At 48.8% G+C, this 21788-nt stretch overlaps 1 protein-coding gene across 1 annotated transcript in view; it reads right to left on the bottom strand.

Annotated features, from left to right (window-relative positions):
• Positions 1–21788, bottom strand: part of SCTR (secretin receptor) — a 64230-nt gene that overhangs the window by 8090 nt on the left and 34352 nt on the right. Inside the window, exons 5-9 of the mRNA XM_065881194.1 lie at positions 15983–16080; positions 14619–14751; positions 12474–12627; positions 4668–4728; positions 3097–3166 (exon numbers count right to left, since the gene is read on the bottom strand). Of these exons, the coding sequence (XP_065737266.1) occupies positions 3097–3166; positions 4668–4728; positions 12474–12627; positions 14619–14751; positions 15983–16080 (516 nt within the window). The remainder of the gene's footprint in view (positions 1–3096; positions 3167–4667; positions 4729–12473; positions 12628–14618; positions 14752–15982; positions 16081–21788) is intronic.

Genomic DNA, 21788 nt, shown 5'->3' with positions numbered 1-21788 from the left:
TTTGAGTAGCAAAGGCTTTATAGCAGAGGTTCTCAAAGTTTAAGGTGCAGATTGCTGGGCTCCACCCCCAAGGTTATGGTTTAGTAAATGCAAATGAGATTTGCTTTTTTTTTCTTTTTTTTGGCCACACCACATGGCTTGCAGGATCTTAGTTCCCCAACCAAGCCCTCGGTAGTGAAAGCACGGAGTCCTAACCACTGGACCGCCAGGGAATTCCCAAGATTTGTATTTTTAACAAGCTCTCAGGTGAAGCTGCTGGTTTCGGGACCACACTTTGATAACCACTGCTTCGGAGACTTACAGAATCTCTGCAGGTCAATTACCAGCTCCAGGAAGCCTTCTTGATTACCTCCTTTTCCTGATTCACTGTAGTTAGGGATGATGCTACTTGTAAGAGCCCTTGAAATACTTGAAAGGGGCCAAATGCAAGCATCCGGGTGTGCCCACTAATCACCAAGTCAATCCGAACTTTCTAAAGGACAGGAACGGAGTCTATTTCCTTTTGTGTCCCCTTCCCCAACTCCAGTGCCCAGTGCCAGCAACACTATGAAGTTGCCCGTGCGTCGGCCCCTCTCCTCCCCTCCCCCACCAGCTCTAGAATCATTTTGCAGAAGCAGGATCAGTGGAGCTGACTGTCTGGGCCCCCTCATTGTTCAGACAAGTAGCCTGGGGCCTGGGGACGCTGGCCAGAAGACACAGGATTAGTGGCCTGTCTGGGACCCCAGCCCAGCGCCCCTGCTTCAGGACACTTCTCAGCTCGCTGTTTGTGCATCTTGCTCTAAGCCGTGCGTGGTGTAAACTAACAAAGGCTCTTTTACCTTATTTCATTTTTTGCCTTTGAATTGGAGAACTTGAAAGCAAGAGGGAAAATCTTAACTATCCCAAGGATGAGTCTTAAATAGTGGAATTCTAGGCCCCGTGGCAGGCTGGTAGGGAGAAACTTTGCATCAGGAGTGCCCACCCAACCTCCGTCAGTCACTAGAGAGACTACAGTCTTGTGAAAGCAGCCTGGGCCCTGGGGCTCTCGCGGGCTGGGCTGTCCAAGCCCCACAATTGCAGCAGGGAAACTGGCTCAGTGTTATGCAGCTACAGCACATCAGCTGGTCAAATAATTTCAAATGACGTGGGAAAGATTACATCTATTGCTAAGTGGAAAGAACAAACTAGGACACAAAACTACACTGAACATTTTTGAAAATGTACATGTGCTCAAAGAAAAAAATAGGAAGGAAAAGCACATGATCACAGTGTGCATCTAGGTACTAAAAATATGGGTGATTTTATTCCCTTTTAAAAAATATATTTTGCATTTTCCAATTTTTTTGTGTGTGTGTGTGTGTGGTACACGGGCCTCTCACTGATGTGGCCTCTCCCATTGCGGAGCACAGGCTCCGGACGCGCAGGCTCAGCGGCCATGGCTCACGGGCCCAGCCGCTCCGCGGCATGTGGGATCTTCCCGGACCGGGTCACGAACCCGCGTCCCCTGCATCGGCAGGCAGACTCTCAACCACTGCGCCACCAGGGAAGCCCGTATTTTCCAATTTTTTACATGAATTCCATTAGTATTATTTTAGAAATGACAATATATTCTGATTTTACAGAAAAACAAGTACATTCTTATTAAAACATAGTGATAGAGTCAATATTTTCCCACCACATTATCAACCTAATAAAAAAGGTTCTGACATTATCTAAATGTGACAAGCTGACAAAAAACAACTTTTGGTAAATAATAGCAGATTTCATTATACTGTTTTCAGCCTATTGACTATAGTAGGAAATGAAAGCTTAATATCTTTCATTATCCCTTAAGCTTCAATTTAGTCAGATTATAAAACACTATGCTAAGGTTAGCAAATAAAAATGATAATCAAATTATTTGTTACCATAAAATGCCTTTGGGTAGCAATGTCTTAGGGGAGCAAACATAAAGTCTTGTTTAAAGTACTAGATACTCCCTGTGCCAGTAGTACACTCTGCATTACTACCATATCAGACACCCTCTTCCCTGAGTGGTTCCAGATTAATGAATGGCCCTCACACTTGCTAAGAAAAGCGGAAATAGGAAGTTGTTATACTCTCCTCAGCTACTCAGTGGCCTAATGTGGCTGCTACTCGGATTTCTCTACAATTTCCAGCTCTCCTATTGCAAGTTGAGATGGTAGGTAGGATCAAATAAAATTCTATTATTTTTGGAAAAAAAAGAAGGTGGTCATGGATGGCCCCAGGAGGCGAGCCAGTCAGCCATCAGCAGAGGAGGGGGCTGCTGCCCTGTCCTGCCCTCCAGTGAGCCCAGGAGGGGCACGTTCTGTCACCTGGCTCTGCAGCCTTGGCATTCCTCTGAGCCTGTGCACATTACTTCTGGGAAGGGGCTGCCCCAGTGTGCCCCCCACCCCATGTGTCTTTCTTGTTCTCACCCAGGCCCACAGGCTCAGCTAAGGGCCTCTGGATTGCAGAGCACAATCACCTGGGAACTGAAAACCAAGACGAGCCCCCATGCGAGACCCTGCATCTCTGCTATCACGGTTTTTAGAAAGCTCCCAGGTTGAGAGTCCAGTCAGGGTTGAGACCCCTGAGCTCCCCTGTCCACGAGTCCCTCCTGAATCTCTCCGCTGGGGCCACCCCTCTGGGCCTGTCCCGTCACAGCACCACAGAGGCCCAAGACCAGCTTGGCACTTGGCTTTCCCCAGGTGCAACCCCCTCCCGTAATCCCAGCTCAGTGAGTCTGCCCACTTTACCCAGAGAACACCAAGAAAAATGATCAGGCACCAGTGTCCTGAACCAGTGGAGGGGGAATCTCAGGCCAGCCTGAGCCAGCCGGTTCGGGTAAGCAGCTCTGCTCGCCACACTGCAACTGCCACCGTGGACCAGGCGAAGGCAAGCTCTTGCTGCCTGCCTCATTGCCCTCCCATCCACTGGTCTCTAGGGGGCGGAGCTTCCAGACCCTCCTGCCACTGCCCAGCCCCCGAAGGTCTGGTTTATCCCTCCGCACACCCAGAGGCAGCAATGCTGGCCTTGACCTGGCCCTCTGCCCTGCAAGCCGGTCCTGTTTTGGTCTCTCCCACTGGAGCCCAGCTCAGGGGGATGGCCACTTACCAGGACGGAGACGATCACAGGCCCTCGAATGACCCACCAGATGGATGCATTGGCATTGATGTCCCAGCACCTAGGGAGGGACAGCCAGGCATCACAAGGAGTGGGGAGCTGGCTGACCAGAAGAGACTAGTTCTCTGACGTCCCCTTTGTGGGAAGGACCCACACTGTGGTCCTGACCCCAGAGGCTGTGTGCTCAGCACCCTGAGAAATGACTGTCCTCTGCTGCCCAGGAGAACTGCCGGGGCCAAGGGAGCATCTGGGGAGCAGAAGTGTGTGGACCTGAGATGGAAGATTCTGGACCCCAACGCCAGCATGCTGTCAGAATGCATCGGGGAGCATGGTGGCCAGGCAGGTGACCTCAGGGAGTGAAGTGTCCGGGTGACTGACGTGTGACCTTGGCCCCAGGGACATCAGACACAGGGGCACTTGGCAACTGGAGAGCCTGTGCTTGGTCTAAGGTGGCCACAACTCCGTCCGGCTCATTTTTGCCACAAGGGCCCATAGGAAATGTTGATAGAACTTTCCATTTTGTTCTAAAGAAGCTGAAAATCCAGACTTTTTTTAAGGGAATTTATCCAATTAAAAGGATTATTTGGGGGGCTTCTCTGGTGGCACAATGGGTAAGAATCCGCCTGCCAATGCAGGGGACACGGGTTCGAGCCCTGGTCCGGGAAGACCCCACGTGCCGCGGAGCGATGAAGCCTGTGTGCCACAACTACTGAGCCTGCGCTCTAGAGCCCACGAGCCACAACTACCGAAGCCCGTGTGCCACAACTACTGAGCCTGCGTGCCTAGAGCCCATGCTCCGCAACAAGAGAAGCCACCGCAATGAGAAGCCCGCGCACCGCAACGAAAAGCAGCCCCCACTCGCCGCAAATAGAGAAAGCCCGCGTGCAGCAATGAAGACCCAAAGCAGCCAAAAATAAATAAATAAAATAGATACAACATCAAAGAAATAAAAAACGTTTAAAAAAAAAAGGATTATTTTGGACTGAATTGGACTGCAAGACACGTGCACGCCTCGTCTGCCCTCGTCCACTCTCCGGCCTGGCTGTGTCATTACACTGATGACACATGGCCTCCCTCCCCCTCGGCCCGGCTGCTGCACCTCCTCCCGGGCTTCTTCCATGCTTTCCTTCCATGAGCCCGCTCCCAGGAACCCCCGGGCTTACCCTGTCCCTGAGCCCAAGTCTTTGGAGAACAAGACTAGAGCTCTTGGTGCCCATCAGGGCTATAAGGCTGCTCTCCTGCTCTCCTGGGCCTGCGGGACTCACACACCCGTGTCAGAGGAGGGAGCTGCCAGGAGAGGAAGAGCTGGGCTGGTCCTTAGAGCAGCTGCCAGTGTTTCACAGCTCTCGTCGGGCACCTGACCCAACCACAGAGTGGCTGGGCCGGCCCACCCCAGGAGGGCTGGGCATTCGGCAGCCTGCGCTGCAGAGAACTCGCCTGTGGCCCCAAGTGTGAGACACAGGCCTCTCCTAGGTAACAGCTCCAAAGGAGGGTCCATCCTGCTGGAAGAGCTGGACAAGATAAAATATTCCCTCGTTACCTCTCTCCGTCCACCAGCTTACCCGACATCTTCCAGAAAGTGCCTGGTGACAGCCCACGAAGCAACAAAAATGGCTGGGGAACCTGAGGGTTAAAAATAAAGGGGAGGGGGCAGAAAGGAGAGGACTCAATTTTCAGCACCCCTATGAGAGACAGGACAATCAGTGATTCCAGGCCAGGGAGCAGGCAGGTGCCAAGGGCTGGTTGCCATGGAAACCCCCTTGCCATCCCCTGTAAATGTGCAGCCTCGCGCTTCAAGGGTGCCAAGGAATCCCTGAGAACGGAGGCAGGATCAGACAGGTCCTGAAGGCCACTGGGGGGCAGGGGGCTCCTGGGAGCTTGGGCCAGATTCCGGAGGACCTCTGCGGGGGAGAAGGGAGGGGACCAGGGCCCCTGGGCAGGCCCACGGAGCTTGTAGAGGCCACCGGTGGAGCCCCTTTCTCAAACTGGGATGTTTGGGGGGGATACAAGGCCACGGGAGAACATTTAGTTTTATTTGAATATTGGTTTGTAAGAAGCTTGGCCATTCAACTGGTAATGTAAGCTATCAATGTTATGTAAACAAAAATACATTTTGGACTAGAGAATTGTAAGTACACAGGAAATTTAAAGATAAAATACAAGAACACTTCCTGACTTCTGGCTGAACATGACAAATTGCATATACATTTATCTCCGTTTCTCACTGAAGACCCCCCAACATGAGAGTAAAGAAATAAAAAAGCTACAAGCTCATAAGCACAAAGAATGGGCAAGGAGGGTACAGTGCACGAGAGATGTCAGCACACTTAGGAAACTGGGAGCTGGCAGAGGAGCAGTAACCGATGTCCCAGAGCAGACAAAGCTGAAACACAAGCGTGGCATGGGGGCTGCTGCTGGGAAGGCGCCCGGGCCCGGTGGTGAGGGCACCAGGGACGCCAGCAGGCAGGAGAGAGGGTGGGGCTGGAAGACAGGAAGCACGTAACCACCCCAGGTGGCCAGCACCACCATTCTACAGCCAAAGAGTTCATCCCCGACAGAAGGGCATTCTCTGGAGAAACAGAGCCAAGGGGAATGGGGCTCTGGCCCAGCAGAGGGTGGGAGGGGTACTCAGCTGGGCACGGGGACCAAGAGAGGATCTACACCTGTGCTGCCACGTGTGGCCACTGAGCCCTTGATGTGTGGCTGCTCTCAGATGAGCTGTGCTCAAAGTGCAAGATAGCAGATTTGGAAGATTTGCAAGAGTAGGAGACTGTAAAATATGTTATTAATGATTTTTTAAATTATACATTGAAATGTTAATATTTTGGTTATATTGGGTTAAACAAAATATACTACTGAAATTAATTTTACTAATAATGAAACTAATTAGTTTCTTTTTACTGTGTTTACTGTGGCTACTAGAAAATTTTAAGTTACATAAAATATAGCTCAGATTCTATTTTTAATGGACATGCCTGTCATCCGCTGACTGGGAAAAGCCCACCCCCAGGCTGCTCAGTTCTCAGACTTCTAACAGCCGAGATTGCACCCTTGCTCGAGCCCTCCAAACCCCACCCCAGGCAGGAGATGACAGGATTCTTCTCTGGAGGAACCAAACAGCCCCAGACAAAGGGCCTCTAGTAGCGATGCTGAGGACCCACCAACACAGCGGCCACTTCCAGCCCAGTCTCCCTTGAGAGACATGTCCCCCTGCTCCCCTCCACACACACACAGAGGGCCTTCAGTCAACACCGAAAGTGACTCACTCTTAAATATGAACAGTCAAGGTCACCAGCATCTGAAGAAAGCTGATTACGTAAAAGGCAAGGACCAAAACAACCAGAGGAAAGGAACTCAGAGGAAACAGACCATACAGGCTGTACGAGGAACTTGAGCAAAACAATTCTAAGGGTATCATCAGCGAGATTAGAGGGACGATTACTTCTCCAAGACACAAACAGGATGCCGAAAACAGGGAGCATTCAGAGAATAAGGAAGAGGGCTTGGAAACTGAATATACGATGATCAAGATTTTTAAAGTTCCATAGATGGGATGGAAGATAAAGACCAGGAACTGCCCAGAAAGCAGAACACAAAGTGTGGAATAAAAAGTAAGAGGAAAGAAAAGAGAAAATTAGAAGCCAATTCCAGGACGTGCACCATCTGATTAAAAGTTTCAGAAAGAGAGGATTAAAAACCAGAGGGAAGGAAATGATCAAAGGGGCAGTGTAAGAACATTGTCCAAGAAATGAAGGCTGTGAGTTTCCAGATGAAAGGACCACCACATACCAGCCAAAGGATGAAAACAGACTTGCATGGGGGCAATCCCTATGATATTTCAAAACACAGGAGACAGAGAGAAGATTCTACAGGTTCTACAGCTTATACAGAGGTGAGTAAAAAGGCTCGGGAAACAGAATGACATGGCATGTCGCGTAACACCAGATGCCAAAACAGAAGGCCTTCAAAATTCTGGGGAAAAATAACTGTCAACCTAATTTCTATGCCCAGCAAAACTACAAATTGGGTGTGAAAGTTGAACAAAGATATGTTTAGATATGCAATGCAAAAAAATGTAGCTTCCAGACTTCCCTGGTGGTGCAGTGGTTGAGAATCTGCCTGCCAATGCAGGAGACATGGGTTCAAGCCCTGGTCTGGGAAGATCCCACATGCCACGGAGCAACTAAGCCCATGCACCACAACTGCTGAGCCCATGCGCCACAACTACTGAAGCCTGCAAGCCTAGAGCCCATGCTCCACAACAAGAGAAGCCACTGCAAATGAGAAGCCCGTGCGCCGCAATGAAGAGTAGCTCCCGCTCGCCGCAACTAGAGAAAAGCCCGCGTGCAGCAACGAAGACCCAACGCAGCCAAAAAAAAAAAATGTAGCTTCCACGCACTCTTTGTTAAGACAGACACTGGAGGATGTGCTCCAACACGACTTGACAGTAAACCAAAGAGAGGCAGACAAGAAGTCAAGGAATAGAATTCGTGGAGGAAAATGAAGGAAATCTCAGCCTGAAGGTTAAGGGAGTTGAGCAAGTCTAGAGAATGACCAGCCCAAATAGAGCAGGAGGGCAGAAGGCTCTTCTAGAAAGAACGTGGGTTGGTGTATCACGTTAAATAACATCCCCCGCAAAGGTTCACATCCCTAGAACCTCAGGATGTGACCTTTTCTGGAAATAGGGTCTTTGCAGGTGCTATTAGTTTAGACGAAGTCATACTTATAAGGACCTTAATCCAATATAACTGGCATCACTTTAAGAAGGCCGTGAGATACACACACAGAGGAGACATAGAGGGAAGAAGACCATGTAAAGATGGAGGGAGAGATTGGAGTGAGGCTCCTACAAGGCAAGGAAGGCCAAAGACCGCCAGCAGCCACCAGAAACAAGGGGAGAGGCATAGAGCATATTGTCCCTCAGAGCCCTCAGAAGGAAGCAGCCCTGCCAAGACCGGACTTTGAACTTCTGGCCTCCAGAACTGGGAGACAATAAATTTCTGTTGTTTTAAGACAAGTGGTAACTTGTTACAGCAGCCCTAGGACACTAATACAGCAGGAATAAACCAGACAGATAGAAACTAGTGGACTTCATGTTGTTGCATTTGATGATGTGGAACCAGCACTGGAGGGTTTTCCAGTTCTGTTGAGGATGTGGGAGAATTAGTGACAGCAACACAAAATGAGTCAATAAAAAATGACTCCATAAGTCTGGGATTAACACACACACACTACTATACATAAAATAGATAACCAACAAGGACCTACTGTGAATAGCACGGGGAACTCTACTCAATATTATGTAATAACCTATATGGGAAAAGAATCTGAAAAAGAGTGGATATACGTATATGTATAACTGATCCACTCTGCTGTACACCTGAAACTAACATAACATTGTAGATCAACTATACTCCAAAATAAAATAAAAATTAAATTAAAAAATGACTCCATAAAATATAAAAACTTAAATATTGGAAGTAAAATCAATGTACACCAGTTGGCTCGGTAGTAAACAATATTTACATAGACATGATGATGTATACATTGAATACTGTGATTTAGCCCCAAACTGTGAAAGACTCTAACGGGAGGATAGAGGTGGCAGATGAAGAATTTTATACCCTTCCCTTTAATCACAAGGAGTCAACAAATAATGCCTCAGGACTTCCCTGGCGGTACAGTGGTTAAGAATCCACCTTCCAAGGCAGGGGACGCGGGTTGGATCCCTAGTCTGGGAACTAGGATCCCACATGCGGAGGGCCAACTAAGTCTGTGCGCTCTAGAGCCTGCACGCCACAACAAAAAGATTCTGCGTGCTGCAGCGAAGATCCTGCGTGCCACAAGACACGACGCAGCCAAATAAACAAATAAATATTTTTTAAAAAGTGGGCCAAGGATGTGAATAGCCAGTTTAAAAAAAAAAAACAATGCCTCAGATGGACAAATCAAAACATAGTAGAATATTGTTTAGAAACATGAGAGCAGATATCAAAAGGAGAAGCTCAAGAGCTGGAGGATGTTACATCTGGGTGGCAGAAGCGGGAGCCTCTTCAGGAGACTGCTTGCTTTTGTTTGCTTTTTCATTTTAGACTTGTAGTTCTATTTAATTCTTTAAACCAAGTACACGTATGGCTTTGATAAAAAAAATTCTCTGCCTCAGTTTGGGTACTTTGGGCAAACATGGATTCTGAGGGCCACCTGTTTACGATTATTTGTCTTACATCTTTAACAGTGAGTCAGTGGAAAAGTCTGAAAAGCGGATAATGATTTAAGTCGTGGTTCTCACTGTGGTCCCTGCAACAACAGTATCAGCATCACCTGGGACCTGGTTAGAAATGCAGAGTCTCAGGCTCCACCGCTGGCCCACTGGACTGAGACTGTGGGGCGGGGCCCAGGCAACCAGGTTGACGTGCCCTCTGCATGGTTCCAACGCAGCTCCAGCTGGAGCACCACCAGTCTGAGTTCCCTCAGTGAATGGGAGTTTGATGCAGCTCCTATAAAAGCCAGAGGTATCACGCTTTCCTGGGCACAGACTGACACCCCAGCCACCTTGAAAAAGTAAAAGCTTCTGACTCAGGGGTCCCAATTCCAGGATTCTCTATTACACATGGAATAAGCTTTGCCCATAAAAGTATTCCTCGCTGTGTTATTTATCACAGTGAAAAATGAGAAACAACCTAAACATCCAAAAAGTAGGTATTTGGTTACATACATCCACACAGTGGTTAAAAATGTTTACTGAAGATTTGAAAGAATACAGAGCATGCTTCTGTGTTCATGGAAAGAGGCAAGATTCAAAATTCTACATACAGGACAATTGCAACCATGTGGGAAAAACTGGGAGTATAAAAAAAGTCTGGAAGGAAACCCTAGAAAATGTTCAACAGATGGGCCTATGGTAATTTTTTTTCCTACTTAAAATTTTTTTTTTTTTTTGCAGTTTTATGGTGGCCACATACTCATTTCAGCAACTTATCTCTGGGGAGGGGGGTGAATACAAACTGAGGCAGGGGCCACTGCTTTTGCAAAACAAGAGCCTCTCGCAGACAGACAGCTTTAGACCTTCCTGAGTCCCTTCATGTCCCCTGGGGGTTGTGCAGGCAGAGAGGCACAGAGAGAAGGAGCTGCTGCTGTTTAATGTGCTGCTCTGTCCCCACGGCCTGGCATATACTAGATGCTCAATAAATATTTGAGGAAGAGGGACTGCCCTGGTGGCCCAGTGGCTAAGACTCTGTGCTCCCAATGCAGGGGGCTCGGGTTCCATCCCTGGTCAGGGAACTAAATCCCACATGCTGCAACTAAAAGATCCCACTTGCTGCAACTAAAGATCTCATGTGCTGCAACTAAGACCCAGCACAGCCAGATAAATAAACAAATATTTAAAAAATATACTTGAGTAAGAAAAGAAGGCTCTCATTATCTCACTTAAACCTCCTAAAAACCCGTGGTGGAGATATTATCACAATGCACTTTTGTCTCCTCGCTAGACTACAAACCCCTGGAGCGATGGAACCATTTTTGGTTTTGTTTTTGTAATCTCCATAAGCCCTTCTGAGGACAAAGAAGTGCTCAAAGAAAGTTCAGCAAATTATGATCCTGATATTATAGAAGATGAAACTGTCCACGTTCATACAGAGAAATCCTGGCAGATCTGGGAGTCAAGGCTCAGTGAGGTGGCTAGACACCGGGGGCATCTGGGGCAGAGTTAGCAGCATAAGGCAAGTCCCTTGTCCCAGGCTCTCTGGAACTACTGGCCTATGTGGAAATCCAGATCTGCAAAACCCTACATCTGCTGACTGAGGGTCATGTGCTAATCAGGCTGACAGAGTTCAGAAGCAGGAGGGCTCAATGAACTCCGCTGGCTCAGGCAACTTCCCTGATGGTCTTGTGGGGAGATACAGCCCTTGCACATAAGGGTTTAGACAAGAAGGAAAGACAGTGGGGGGCATTCCTGGCAGGGGCACTTCTTAATTAAAGGCACCAAGAAGAAAGAAAATGAAGCTAATGGCTACTACACATGACTACCCCTGTAAGCCTGTGAGTCACTCACAGAAAGCTGACTGTCTAGAACCCAGTGGGGAACTTACATATGTTTATCAAACGAACAACTGATGGATGGAGGGAGGGAGAGAGGCAGGAAGGGATAGAGGGATGGATGGATGGATGGATAGGTGGATGGATAGAGGGATGGAGGGATAGATAGGTGGATGGATTGATGGAGGGATGGATGGATGGATGGATAGATGGAGGGATGGATGGATGGAGGGATGGACGGATGGATGGAAGGATGGATAGATGGATGTTTGTTTATGGCAGAATAAGAGTTAAGGGGCTTTGCAAATAGACAGGCCTTGGTTTGAATTCTGGTTCTGCCCTTGTCTACAGTGTGAGCTGAGCATGTTACATCGTGTCTCTGAGCCAAGGTTCCTCTAAGAGGCCTCTGGAGGTTGTTGTGATGATTAAATAATGCATGCAAAGCGTTGAGCTCAAAGCCTGGCATACGGTAGGTGCTCAAGAAATCAGAATTATTATCATCTTCCTTGACCAGAAAGGAAAGGGGTAAGAGAAGCAATGGGGACTGCAGTCAGCTGTTTTACTACCATTTCCCCTCCTTCCTGGAAACTGAATCCTGAATTTCCTTTGGGAAGCTATGTGGTTTGAGTAGCTTAAGCCAATCAGTGTATTCCATTCTCTCAGGCCCCTGTGATTGGTTCAAGGATGTGTATAACACTTCAGCTGGTCCAATCAGAGTGAACTTCAGAGTATTTGCCAGGAGTGCTTGGACACAGCCTCTCTCTTTCATCAGATGTAACAATGAAGCCAGGAAGAAGCCCAGAGCTGCTGGCGGTTACATTGGGAGCACCTAATGATAACACTGATGTTACAGAAGGCAAAGCAGAAAAACAAAAAGAAACGTTGAGCTGCTGGATTCAGCCTCACCTGAAGCTGGTGATCCCTGGACTTGTCAGTTACATGAACCAATTAATTTCTTTGATGTTTCAAGCCTATCTAAGCCAGGTTTTCTGATACCTACGGTCAAAAGCACCCTAACTGATACAAAAGGAAGCAGGAATGAGGACGTATGGATGCAACGTCTGGGGAAGACGAGGCAACAGTGTTGGGGGTATCAAACTGTAAAAGGCTTTGGATGCCAGAAATTGGGGCATCCAAATTTTAGCTATTTTTTCCCATTTGACAGACAAACTGAGGCCAGAGAGTTAACCATCAAGCAACTTGTCTAAGATCACACAAGTTCACGAACTTAACTAAGTACAGAGCTGAAACTGGAACCCACACCCTTCTCCTTCTGCCTCAGTGCCCCTTCCCACATAGCATGCAGCCACCGTACCCCTGGAGAAACATACCCCATCCGAGGGCAATAAATCCCTGGAGCCATTTCCTTTCTGAGAAGAAGGAGATGACGAGGAGTGTGTGAAGGTAGAGGCCTTCCACCAGCAGCCAGGAGTAGTTCGCCATGATGCAGTACTGGAAGAAGACCATGACCAGCTTACAGCCCACCTGCGAAGAGAGGCAGCTGAGCCCCAGGCTGGCGGCCCTGGGCTTCCCTCCAGGAGAGGTGGGGTGCGCCAGGGGTCAGCAGCCAGGCCAAGCAGGGAGCCTCTGGGGCTCACGGCCACCCCCTCTGGCCTTCCATTATGAGAAGACCAGGCTCATAGAGCTCTCTAGAGTGGAAATCCACAGGCCAGCAGGCTTGGTCAAGATGGCCAAAGGGCTGTTGCAGCAGCAGGAACGGCATTCAAATTCTGGAACCGGCTGCCAGGTGTCAAACGGTCAGATATCGCCCAATTCCCAGAAGCAAATGAGGGCATTTTTCAGATGAGGGAACTGAGGCCTAGAGAGGGAAAGGGATTTCTGAGCAAAAGGTTAATAAAATCCTTTCCAGGCTTAGTTTTCCTGGAAATAGATGAAGAAGGGACGAACTAACACTGATGAGAGTACACGACCCTGCCTGGTGCACTGCATCTGGACTGCAGGCCTCTGAATACCCGAGGGGGGTGCCAGGGTTGGCCTTGCCTGATGCTGTGACTCTTGTGGCAGGCCTGTCCCTTGCAGGGATCCCTGGAACCTATGCCTGTGGGATTGTTGGGCCGAGGCTTCTATGCCAGCACGGCTCCCACTCCCGCACTGTGAGGGCCTCCTTTCCTTTCACCGCGCTGTTCCCTGAAGAGAGGACAGCTCCTGGGATGGCCCGAGGGCTGCTGCACAGAGCGCAGGTCACATCCACGTCCACAGGGGAGGAGCGCCCAGGGCCGCCTGTGGCCTCCCAGACACTCCGACTCCAGGTGTGGCCTGTGGCTGGCTCGTTAGTCTGTGGGTTAGTAGAACCTGGAAAGGTTCCCTGCTGGGCACTGCTGGACTTCTCCACTGGTCAGTGAGGGGGTGGGGCCTGAATCTGTCTTCTGACTCCCAGGAAATTCCCTGAGACACAGGGGCCCTCCTTGAGGGACCTCTCAGTCTTGAGTCAGAAAACACACACATACACACACGCACATGGAAAACTATAAGCAATGCAAACCTGACAGATCTGTGAGCAATTACAGATGTGAGTGGTGGGAAGTGGAGGGCAGGCTGACTAAACCAATCTCGATTTCCAATCCCCTTCTCCCTTGCTGGCTTCTGCTGTGGAGACTATGATAGTAAAATACTCAATCTCCCAGCTTCCTTTGCAGTTAGATGTTGTCACATGACACAGTTCTAGCCCGTGAGATGTAGACATAGTCTTGGGAAGAGGCAAAGCCTCCCAAAGAGAAAAAAAGTTCAACCTTGACTTTCCTGCTTTTTGCCTGGAACATGGATGTGAGGCTTGGGGTTGCAGCAGCCATGTTGTTAACATGCAGTGTAAAGCATGGGACATGGGATCAAGAATGGCAGAGCAGAAAGGGGAAAGGACTGTGTCCATCATGGCATGGAGCCAGTGCCACCTCTGGGTCACCCACCTGTGGACTGCTTCTGTGGAGAACAACCCCCATCTGTTTAAGGCACTGATGTACAGTTTTCTGTTACGTACAGCGAAAGGGATCCTCAACTGGTACCCAGTGACATTGCAATGAAAGAAGACTCATCTGAGCTTTCAGAAGGAGGACGAGGGTTAGATTTAACAAAACAATTGTTCTACTGCACGTCTGGGTGTGCACACACAAGCATATGCTCACCTTTTTCTTTCTACAATTCCAACCCTCTAGCTTTAGCTATCTGTCTACATTTGGGACTTGGCAGGAGCAGGGAAGGGAGGGGACTGCTATGTGTCTAATTCCCAGAATGGCTAATCCACTCCAGGACACTGGGAGTTGAACAGCAGTCCCATGGGCTTCTCAACAAACTGCTTTCATGTGGGTCCCAGACTGTGCATCTGGGGACATGAGACTCCCTGAACCTCCCCAGCGCTGGCCCCTTTACTCTAGGCATTAAGTGCAGCCTCAGCAGGGACAGCGGGGGCAGCGGGGGAGCAGGCAGGCCTGGCCACGCCGTGGGCCACGCAGGCGTGTTACCCTGTGGGCATCACAACGGGCGACGTCGTCGGAGGAGAAGAGCACGGCATCCTTGATGAAGTTGGACAGGGCACGCAGGATGAAGGACACAAAGAGATGCATGTGGATGTAGTTGCGGGTGCAGTGGAGCTTCCTGGAGGGAGAGGATGCAGGGCCGTAGGGGCCAGAGCCGGAGAGGCCCAGGGCTCAGCCGCCCACCCCTCCCCCCACCTCCACGCACCACGGAAACCCAGGCCCTGGACGTGACAACTCTCTAAATCTCCCTGTTTGCAGAACTTGAATGAGCCCAGGCCCCCCGGTGCCCAGCCTACTCTGTCTCATGCTGCAATTAAAAAAAAAAAAAAAAAAAAAAAAAAGCTGGGGTTATAAGGGCGAGATCCTATTCTGCTCCGACCACCTCCAGCTCCCAGAATTGTCAGAAGGGGGTGGGGAAGGGGGCAAGTGGCACAGAAAGAACACAGGCTGTGGGGTGAAATCAGACCCGGGCTCTGCCACTTTTCAGCTACACGATCTAGAGCAAGCCCTTCACCAGCCAGAGCCTAGGTTTCCCCCTTGCTGTAGGGGCAGAAGTCTCTTAACTGTTCCCCTCCTTCCGCTTCAGGAACAAGGATTTCTTTCGGGGAACGCATCCCATCTCTGGTTGGGGATGACGCTACCCCCACCCTCATGACAGACCTGACCAATCAGAGCTCCATACCTGGCTGCAGTGATTGGCTCAGGGCTGGGCATGTGACCCAAGCCAGCCAATGAGAATTCCCCCAGGACTTTTCATTGCAACTAATGAAGAAGGGGGTCCTTGGCCCTGGTGTCGCTGAGCTGGTAGAATGTACGTCTGCAGCTGCTGGTGGTTGTCTGTGCCAGCCCCGCGTAAAGCCTGCCTGAGGCCAATGCAAGGTGAAGAAATGGCAGGAGACAGACCCAGTTCTGCTGATACCTTGGAGCACCTAGATCCAGGCACACCTAAAGCCAGGTGCCCCTGAACTTGTCAATCGTGTGCATCAGGTCACCTTTGTTTTTCTTAAGGTGCTTTAAGGCGGATTTCTGTTTCTTGCAACCAAGAGTCTGGCTAATATACCTGTAAAATGGGGATGATACCTATCTCACAGCATTGTGTGAAAATCAGAAATGATACATGTAAAGCAACTGGTGCAGTAAGTTCTAGTTATGTTCAGTAAATGTCAAATGAATAAAGGAATGAACGAGGTCACAGAAACTTCCAAGTTTTGCCACAGGTAAGCTTTAGATCAAGAGGGGACAAAGTGGCCCACCCAGACCTTCCTCTCTCTGGTCAGAACAATTAAAAGAGACCCGAAGTCTGTGCCAGGGAAGGCTGGGAAGATGGAGAGCTGGCAGCAGGTTCTTACCGAAAGGCACAGAGGATGCCAAGGGCCACCAGGAGCATCACCAGGGAGGAGCTGTAGCCCACGGTGTACATGACCTTCAGCTTCAGGAGGTACTCGTACTGCAGAGAGAGAGGGCCGTGTCAGCCCCACCCACCCACCTGGCTGAACCTGCCCTTTTCTGCCACAGAGTGCACCTGCTCCAGGCTGCCGAAGCCCCTTCAACTCTGACTGCTATTCTGTTCATACCCCAAGGACACGCATTCATAGACTCACGACATCTTGGCTTGGGAAAAGACCTTGGGGATCATCTGATACCAGTTCAAAATTCTACCCCATACCCAGGGCCCCTGACCATCACCCTGAATTCAAGCCTTTGCTTGAATACCTCCACGGATGAGGCACTCACTGCTTTTTGAAGAAGTCACTGGGTATACAACAGTGCAAAGTATTAGATAATTTTTTCTCAAGTGAATCTAAAACCTATTACCTTTAAATTGTACCTATTGGTCCCTTTTCTTCTTCTGGAGTCACTGAAAATAAACTGAATTTGTCTTGTACCTAGAGCCCATAATTATTTTAAAAATAAACTTTTCACGTAGAATAGCTTTAGACTTACAGAAAAGTCACAAAGATTCTACAGAGAGGCCTGTCCTTTCTGAATACAATTCTTCTGCCCACCTGTCCCCCACTTATCGTCTGGGCATTAAATATTCCCTGTGTCTTTAATCTCTTTCCATAACCCTTCACCATTTTTCTCCACTAATATGCTCCAGTTTGTGAATGTCCTTCTTAAACAAGACACCCAGAACCAGATAGCTGAAAAGCTCCAGATGCATTCTCTGACCAGGAAGAAATACAGTGGGACCGTCACTTCCCCTGATCTATACACTGCACTCTTGTAAATGCAGCCAAGCAGTCATTTACTTGTTCAGCAGCCACCTCACACTATTGGCTCATCTTTGATTCAAGAAGATCTCAATGGAATGGAATAATGTGACATATAGAAATAAATGTGAAGACCTGTATTTTTAAGGTTCAAAAAGAAAACCAAATTGTACAACAGTCTTTTTTTTTCTAGCATCTTTATAGGAGTATAATTGCTCTACAATGGTGTGTTAGTTTCTGCTTTATAACAAAGTGAATCAGTTATACATATGTTCCCATATCTCTTCCCTCTTGCATCTCCCTCCCTCCCACCCTCCCTATCCCACCCCGCTAGGTGGTCACAAAGCACCGAGCTGATCTCCTTGTGCTGTGCCGCTGCTTCCCACTAGGTATCTATTTTACGTTAAAAAGAATCAAGGAAATAAAAAGTAAAGCAATAATGCCATACCATTTTTTTTTTTTACTAACCAAATTAACAAATATTTAAAAGTACTAATGTTCTATGTAGGTGAAGGTATAGTGGGAGTGAAAATTGGTTCAGTCTCTCTGGAGAGTAGCATGTATCAAGAACCTCTGAAACATGCATTCCTTCTGACCACCCCTCTACCTCTAGGAATTAATTCTAAGAATTATCAGAAATATAAAAGCATATTCATATATAAAGATGTTTATCACAGGACCATTTTTGATGAAAAACACGCAAATGTCCAACAACAGAAGAATAGTTAACTAAATTCTTTTAAATCCAAAGGTTAGACTACATTAAAAAAGTGTGCTTACCAAGAGTTTTAAAAGATGTCAGGACATAACGTAATGTTAACTGAAAAGGCAGAATACAAACTTTACATGTACAGTGTGATTTCTGCTTTATGTAAAAAAAAGTGTTAGGTTGAATTGTATGAAACTGTCCTTTTCTGTACATCGAAAAAGACTGCATTATTGGCCATCTCATGTGGTTCAGTCTCATACACACACAGAAACAAGACTGTGAGGAGGTGTGTTAGACATTATTAGTGGTTAACTTTGGAGTATAAACTTGTGGATAGAGTTGTTATTTTCATTTGTATTTTTTTCTGTACTTTTCATTTTTCTTCAATGGGTAAGTACTATCTTATAACCAGAAGAAAAGGGTAATACAAAACAAAGAACCACAGGCACAAGAATACTATTGGGGAAACCTGACAGCTGTTCATATGAAAATGACTTTGAGGTTTGAGTGGCCCAAGCTCCATGGCATTAAAGAAGTGTATGCAGAGAGAACATGCACAGGCTTCAGAGTCAAGAGACAAGGGTTCCAAACCCAGGACTGCTACTACTCAACAGCTGTGTGACCCTGGGCAAATTACTTAACTTCTCTGAGCCTCAGATTCCTCATCTGCAAAATGGGGATAATATCTACCGTGCAGGCATTTTGGAAGAACAAACAGGGTATCAGGTAGCGTATCTAGACAGTGCCTGGCACTTGGAAGACACTCAGCACATTTGATTCTTCCCCATCTCCACCCTCTACCCCCCCAACCACCATTCAGTCTGAGTCAGCAGTCTGACACTGCCGGTGTGAGGTATGTGTATGAGGTAGCTGCTAGGACTATTAGGTCTCTTCTCAGTTACATTAATGGAGTGCTGTGAAGCAGGCCACGTTGGAATGTCTGGAGTGTTTGGTCCAGTTCTGGGTATGTTATTTTAAGAGGAGCATTAGTAAAGTGGAGCATTTCCGGAGGAAGGTGACTGTCATCTGAACTGGCTACACTGCACCCTAAAGGAAACAAGCTTAGGGAAGCTGAGTACCAAAACGCCTGCGACTTAATTGTGAGCCCCAGGGGTAGGGGAGTAAGCACAAAGTCGACGGGACTCAGACCGACCGAAAGTTTCCTGGCAGCAGAGGGAAGCTTTGACGGGCTGCCTGCCATGTGACCCTATGCTTCTGCACTGAGGTGACTGCAATTCCAGAAGCCAGAAGCCACCTCTCAGCAACAAGCGGGGAGCCACAACGGCAGTAAGTTGCATTGGATGAATGGTTCCTAGATGTAGGGACGTCAAAGAGCAGTGAAATGTCAAAAAATCGGAGGACCAACGTGTCAGCCTAGGATGTCGTCACGTGTGGGATGTGCCCCACAGCTGAGTGCGTCGGCCTCACCCCGGGGACGCCTGGATCTGCAGCCCCGGGTCAGGAGCACATCGGGTTAGCCTGTGGCAGCGTGAGGAGGCATGGGGTGACAAGCACGCAGAGTCCTGGCTGAGCATCCTGTGCTGTCCTGTGGCTGGGTTATTGTCTACCGGGGTACCCTCAGGATGCCCTGGCCTGACCCCAAAAGAGCCCTGTTCCCAGGAAGCCAGATGTGACCACAGTGCCCCAGGCCTCAACCTCTGCAGCTGTGCACCCCCTGCCCCCCCAGAGGGCTGCTGCCTGTCCTGGATCAAGCTGCCCATCTCTCTGCTGTGTGTCTCGACTGGGCCCCCTCCTTCTCTATCCTCTACATCAGGAGACAGCAGACGTTTTCCATAAAGGGACAGACAGAAAACATTTTAGGCTTTGGGTACTATTTGGTCTCTTTTACAACTATTCAACTCTGCCCTTTCGGTGCAAATGGGTGTGGCTGTGTGTCAATAAATCTTTATTTGCAAAAGCAGATGGTGGGCTGGATTTGGCCCAAGGGTCCTAGTTTTCTAACCTCTGCTCTGGGTAAGAAAACTCCATTTTTTTTACCCAAGTGGCAGCTTTGCCTGGTCTTTCTGCTGATCTGAGTCCACTGTTGGCAACTGGTGTGTGCCAAGTCAGGAAGTTGCAAAAAGACAACCAACAAATATATACTTTCACCATCATTTGATTAAAAGAGAAAAAGACATTTCAACACTAAGAAAGGATGATCCAATTCTCAGAATAAAAGAAAAAGTTTGTGGGAATTCCCTGGTATTCCAGTGGTTAGGACTCCACACTTTCACTGCCAAGGGCCTGGGTTCAATCCCTGGTCAGGGATCTAAGATCCCACAAGCCCTGGATTTCCCTGGTGGTGCAGTGGTTAAGAACCCGCCTGCCAATGCAGGGGACACGGGTTTGAGCCCTGGTCCAGGAAGATCCCACGTGCCGTGGAGCAGGTAAGCCCGCGCACCACAACTACTGAGCCTGCGTTCCAGAGCCCGCGAGCCACAACTACTGAGGCCAGAGCGCCTAGAGCCCGTGCTCTGCAATAAGAGAAGCCACCGCAATGAGAAGACCGCTCACCGCAACGAAGAGTAGCCCCCACTCGCTGCAACTAGAGAAAGCCCACGTGCAGCAACAAAGACCCAACACAGCCAAAAAGAGAAAAAAAAAGACAAAGTCTGTGCTTGTCTGTGGACTGACATTTAAGGACCAGTGAATCACATGGTCTGGAAACCCTTCCACCAGTCTTAGGGCTTTTTTTTTTTTTTAATGTGAGCTGAAGCCACGGTAGGTCATCTTTTTACTATTTTAGACAACTAATTTTCTGAGTTAAGTCCAGAACTTTGCATTTATCTTTGTTTTAATTTATTTTATTTATTTTTGGCCGTGTTGGGTCTTCGTTGCTGCATGCTGGCTTTCTCTGGTTGTGGTGAGCGGGGGCTACCCTTGGTTGCGGTGTGTGGACTTCTCGCTGCGGTGGCTTCTCTTGTTGTGGAGCACGGGCTCTAGGTGCACAGGCTTCAGTGGTTGTGGCATGCGGGCTCCATAGTTGTGGCTCACGGCCTCTAGAGCACAGGCTCAGTAGTTGTGGTGATGGACTTCGTTGCTCCGTGGCATGTGGGATCTTCCTGGACCAGGGCTCGAACCCATGTCCCCTGCACTGGCAGGCAGATTCTTAACCACTGAGCCGCCAGGGCAGCCCGCATTTATCTTTGTTAAATCTCTGCTCCTTCTTCTGGCATTTTACAGTTTCAACCATGAATAACATGGTTAAGGCCCTGGGCTCCGTTCCCACCCAGCGGATTAGTCTAAACCAACAGTTCTTATTTGTGGTTTTCATATACATAACTCACAAAACCAAAAGCTCTTTAGGGTCCTCAATAACTCCCAAGGGTGTAAAAGGATCCCGAGGCCAAAAAGTTTGAGAACTGCTGGTCCAAGCCAAGCACGTGTCCCAACCCTCTGCCAGGGATGGTCTGGAGGTGGACAGGCTCAAGTCACGTGGGGCCAGTGAGATGTCAGGACAGGCTTGCTGGCGGCCTGGCTGAGAAACTTTCTTGCTGTTAGCAAGAAAAGTAAGGCTGTCCCTCCTTCTGGACAGGCAGGCCTGGGGAGTCTGCAGCTATAGTCACCAATGGCAGTCATCTGACAACAGGAAGAGAGCCAGCCTTGGGATAAACCACCAGGCTAGCAGGAGGAGAGACAGAAAGAACCTGGTCCTGGGTGGCTCTGGGGTACTGCTCATGAAAGGGTCCTGATGCCCGTTCTCCACATCCCTAGCTACGTGAGCCACATTAGCTTACGAAGCCAGTTGGAAATTTCTGTCACTTTCGAACCTCCGTCCTGCCACCCATTAAACAAATGATCCCTCTTAATCTTATGGACTTTACAAACGTGATACACGTAAGCCTCCTGTCTTCATATAGGTCAGTGACAGAAAGGGTAATCTACAGAGGTCAGAGCCCATCCACTGGCCCTCCAAGACCACAGGTATCCTTATTAAATTACTCCCATCGGATCTGAAGACCTCATGTGTCTTCCCTAACTGGATGGTAAGACCTGGGAGAGAAAAAACTCCATCCTCCACGTCAGGCCCCACTCAATCTCCTTTGGGAAGGGCTCTGAACCAGACGGCCCCTTCAGAGAGCCACCGCACCAGCGTCCTGTCTCAAACCAGGCCTGCCCACCGCCAGGCTCTCCTGCCTCTGGAGCCCGAAGCTCCTCTGAGAAGGGACATTTGGGAGCTGGCACTGCGGCCAGGCACCCTTGCCTGCACTTCCACAGGTTCACGAGCCTGTG

The sequence above is a fragment of the Phocoena phocoena genome, chromosome 7 (assembly GCF_963924675.1).
Source record: "Phocoena phocoena chromosome 7, mPhoPho1.1, whole genome shotgun sequence".
Lineage (NCBI taxonomy): Eukaryota > Metazoa > Chordata > Mammalia > Artiodactyla > Phocoenidae > Phocoena > Phocoena phocoena.
Note: the sequence above shows the minus strand (reverse complement) of the source record. Positions and strands in the feature narration are given on the sequence as shown.